Source organism: Austrofundulus limnaeus, unplaced genomic scaffold, assembly GCF_001266775.1.
Source record: "Austrofundulus limnaeus strain Quisiro unplaced genomic scaffold, Austrofundulus_limnaeus-1.0 Scaffold123, whole genome shotgun sequence".
In the NCBI taxonomy this organism is placed as follows: domain Eukaryota; kingdom Metazoa; phylum Chordata; class Actinopteri; order Cyprinodontiformes; family Rivulidae; genus Austrofundulus; species Austrofundulus limnaeus.
In genome coordinates this window covers 1298099-1302492 of record NW_013952525.1, presented here as the reverse complement: position 1 = coordinate 1302492, position 4394 = coordinate 1298099, and the positions used below count along the sequence as shown (strand labels likewise).

The 4394-nt window shown below is 38.7% G+C and overlaps 1 protein-coding gene across 1 annotated transcript in view; it reads right to left on the bottom strand.

Annotated features, from left to right (window-relative positions):
* The window catches only part of LOC106522219 (phosphofurin acidic cluster sorting protein 2), a gene marked incomplete at its 3' end in the record, with an annotated part of 79345 nt that overhangs the window by 24844 nt on the left and 50107 nt on the right, over nucleotides 1-4394 (bottom strand). The window contains 2 exon segments of the mRNA XM_014015143.1: nucleotides 2189-2314; nucleotides 2419-2508. Coding sequence (XP_013870597.1) covers nucleotides 2189-2314; nucleotides 2419-2508 — 216 coding nt within the window.

The window sequence follows — 4394 nt, the reverse complement described above, 5'->3', positions numbered from 1 at the left end:
GTGAACGATAGCCATGTGATGTGAGTATCGGTCACCTGTGAACAATAGCCATGTGATGTGATGTGAGTATCAGTCACCTGTGAACAATAGCCATGTGATGTGATGTGAGTATCAGTCACCTGGAGGCAGGGCTCAAAAGCCTGAATTTTGCCTGAAACTCTCAGACTGAAGAAGAATTTTTTTCCTTTTGATTTTTTTACCTGGATTACTGAGATGCATCAGGACAATAGTATCTTTTTCTCTTAACTGGTTTGTCCTGATGCATCTCAGTAATCCAGGTAAAAAAAATCAAAGGAAAAAAAATTGTATAGGTCCTCTGGACGGGTTCTTCTTTAATGAAAAGTTTCGTCTCTCTTCCAAGAGACTTCTTCAGTCTGAGAGTTTCAGGCAAAATTCAGGCTTTTAAGCCCTGCCTCCAGGTGACTGATACTCACATCACATGGCTATCGTTCACACCTAATTAATACCTATTGTTAACAGGGGGTGGAGTGATACTGCCAATGGCAGCGCTGTAGCAGGGGGACAGCTGAAAACGGAGGCCCCCACCTCTGTTAGCCATTGGCTTCTTTTAGGTTTTAGCTGGTGTTTAGCTACTTTTAGCTAAAATTGTGCTACAACTATCTATTGAGTTTAGCTGGCCTTTTCTCAATTCTAACTTTTAGCTAGCTACTCCTAGTCTTCTGCTAGTTTTGCCATTTTTAGGTTTTAGCTCATTTTATAAAACTAGAACTYGTCTTTTGCAACTTTTTGCTTTCAGCTAGCGTTTTGCTTCATTTAGTCTTTTGCTTCTTTTAGGTTTTAGCCAATCCTTAGCTACTGTACTTTTAGCTAGCACTGCGTTACTACTGACCATTTCAAACTTTTCATTAGCCTTCTGCTATTCTTAACTCTCCGCTAATGTTTTCCTTCTTTTAGCTTTCAGCTAGTGTTCTGCTTATTTTAGTTTTAACAGCAGAAAATTAGAATTTTTATAGTTTCCTATGACAAATGTATTTTTTTTTTGCCACGTCACAAACAAACAATTTTATTTTCTGTTAGCTTTTTTCTATTTTCTCACATTATTCTRAGTTTTTAATCTCCAACAAGTTTTCAACAATTGCAGCTAAATGAGACTCTGGATTAAGCTTTTTTTTTTAAACAAACAGAAAAGAATCGTTTCTATTTGAAGCCATTTTTTAATTTAAATGAGATTCAAACAGCTTCTGCTGCTCGTCTGTGATTAAAACAGCTGCAGTTTCTGTAAATAAATCTTTTAGCTTCTGTAACGAGCCGAGCCGATCTGCACACATCATATCAGTGAAACAGTTAATCTGTTTAGAATTAGACAGGAAGAGGTTTCGCAGRAATCTCTGTCTGAGGGGTACTTTGAATATTTCAGCTCGTTTRGCTCCGACGCTGGCAGGGGGTGCACTCGAACGCCCCGACAGTGACTTCCTCCCACACGACTCTTCGATTCGTTTCAGAGTTTACACCCGATGACAATTACCCAGCAGGACGCAATAATGGCCAATTTAGCCGTTTTATTTTTTTCACCCCCACAAAGAGGAATGTGGGTTGTTTCTCCACGCAGCAGTCGTTCTAAAACACAACAGTGTTACTTTTATTTTCAGACGTCAATCAATTCCTGTCCCGAGGCCTCCGGAGGAAAATAACTTCGGCTGAGAAAGAACGCATCTGCTGCCGTGATTAGAAAAGGAGCGACATCATCTGTGTTGTTCAGAAATGAAGACGTGTTAAATCTTTTATCTCCATCTCTTCCAGAGGAAAACAGCAAACTGATTCTATCCACAGAGGGTTTTATTGATCCACATCTGCTCTGCGAGGCCAAATTTCCAACCATCAATCATCAGATCGTTGGTGGGCGGCAACAGTAGGAAAAACAAGCCTGATCAGGGGAGGGGAGGGGGGAAATAAAAAATAAAATAAAGCTTTTTGATGCCCTAACATGCATCCTTCATGATACAACTCAGATTATTAGATCTACAGCTGAGCGTGGCCATTTCTAGGAAAGCGAAGGAACCGACAGATGGTCCGTAATTTCACACACAGGGTGGTGAAAATGAATCACAGGAGCCTGGTACCCAAAACACYGCAGCCGTTATGTTCACTGTCAGAGAATAACGCGATCAGAACCACGTTCCTCATGAGAAACGGCCGACGGGAGCGCGGTAAAGGAAGCGAGCCGCACCTCGGCCATATTGATGACTCCGACAGCCAGGGTTTTGTAGCCCAGGATGGTCCGGTTTTTGTAACGTTTCCGTCTCTGCAGCATGATCTGCAGCCTGTTGGCGTCCCTCTTCAGGAAATGAGGGTACTGAGGAGAATAATGAAGAAACAAGGACTCAGATAAAATATAGTTTCAGTCGTTTCGTTTGTTTTTACAGGCCTGAGAGAACTCACAGTAACAGCGTCACTCACCTGTAGCGAGAACGTGAGCTCCAGATCTGTCTCCATCAGTCCACTTGGAGGGAGGACGTACTCGTTTGACCTGAGGAGACGCTTTGAACCCTGCAGGACAAAAAATAAAGAAAATAAACAAATATTACCACCGGTGAGAGGTTATCACGGCAAGATTAGCCAAAGATCAGCAGAACTGGAACAAAATGTCTGAAAAACTGTCCAACTGTCTAACAATAAAAACTGATGTTTGACTTAAAGCTAAATGTAAAAAAAAAAAAAACTACAGCTAAAAGATGAAATGAGCAAAACTGCAGCTAAAAGCTAAAATAAGAACCGTTTCTAAAAGCTAAATGTAACAAAACCGCAGGTAAAACAGATAAAATGTGCAAAACCATAGGAAAGTCAAAAGTGGCTAAAAGCTAAAATTAGCCAAACTATAGTTAAAAAAATGCATTAATCAAAACCATAATAAGCTAGATTTATCAAAACCAGTGCTAAAGGCTAAATGTAGCTAAACCATAGGTAAAMATAATTTTAGCCAAATATTGCTGAAAGAGAAATTTAGCAAAATCAAAGTGAAAAAATAAACCATAGCAAATCTGTAGAAAAAAGTAAAATTAGCAAAGCTATAGCTGTAAGCTAAAAGGTGCGTAAAATTCACATCTACACCATTAAAATCCAGTTTCACATTCATACCATTAACATCCAAAGTTTCACATTTATACCATTAACAGCCACTGTTTCACATTTATACCATTAACATCCAAAGTTTCACATTTATACCATTAACATTCACAGTTTCCTATTTATACCATTAACATCCACAGTTTCACATCTACACCATTAACATTCACAGTTTCCTATTTATACCATTATAACATCCAAAGTTTCACATTCATATCATTAACAGCCACTGTTTCACATTTATACCATTAACATCCACAGTTTCACATTTATACCATTAACAGCCACTGTCTTACACGGCTACTTCTGAACGACTCATCACCTGAGCTGACTCTGTGACCTGGCCGTTAACGGATTACAGCTCGTCTCTTCAAATAGACGGCTAAGGACAKACAGAGTGTCCCCAGGTAACCTCTCCTCTCAGCCTCCGACATGTTTTTGTAACACTGTCAAAACTTTTACTTGTAAATAATTATTATTTTATTTATTCATTTTACCAATGATCACATTTGATCAGATAATTTTACAGCAAGCTGTGAGTGTCGACAGACATCTGTTAATGCTTCTGATTAGCAGCTACAGTATGTATAAAAGCTTCACAAATAAATTTAGTTCACGTGTACGTTACACCTACTGGAAACTAAAGGCCAAGGATAACTTGAAYAAATGCASATCACCTGCTGCCTTTTCATGCCAGAGATTTAAGCATCTTAAGTTGTTTTGATCAAACCAAATATGCTCATTTTTTATTGTGAGATGTGCCTGATCCTCAGTGCTCGTTGTGGAGCCCTGTCTTTAAACGGATCTCTTACTAGTTGCAAATGTTGGCCTTAATATGTTGTTTCTCCTTTCTAATAGAAGTTGTTTTTAACATGTGAAAACATCTAATTACTTTAATTGTATATGTTTATTGCATATTTTACTTGAGCATGTCTCAATTTTGCTGCTGATACAGTGAGTTAGTTCCTGAGTTAAAAGTATTAGCTTTAGAGCTAATGCAAAAGCTAACAGGTTAAAGCTAAGGTTCTCCTTCCATGAAGCAGCTCTGTTGTCCATCATCATCATTTTCAGTTTCAGGCTGAGTCATTTCTACATTCCCCTCTTTGTCAACGTTCTCGTCTCACTTAAAAGGGCTGAACGTCTGATCATGTCCAAAATGATTTACCCAGAATGCTTTGTAGCATAAATAATAAGGCGATGTGCGGATGTGGGACAATATTTTTTAAACTTATAAAAACTAAACAATCAACAGTATTTTTACTATTTTTTCTATCCATCCATCCATCCATCCATCCATCCATCCATCCATC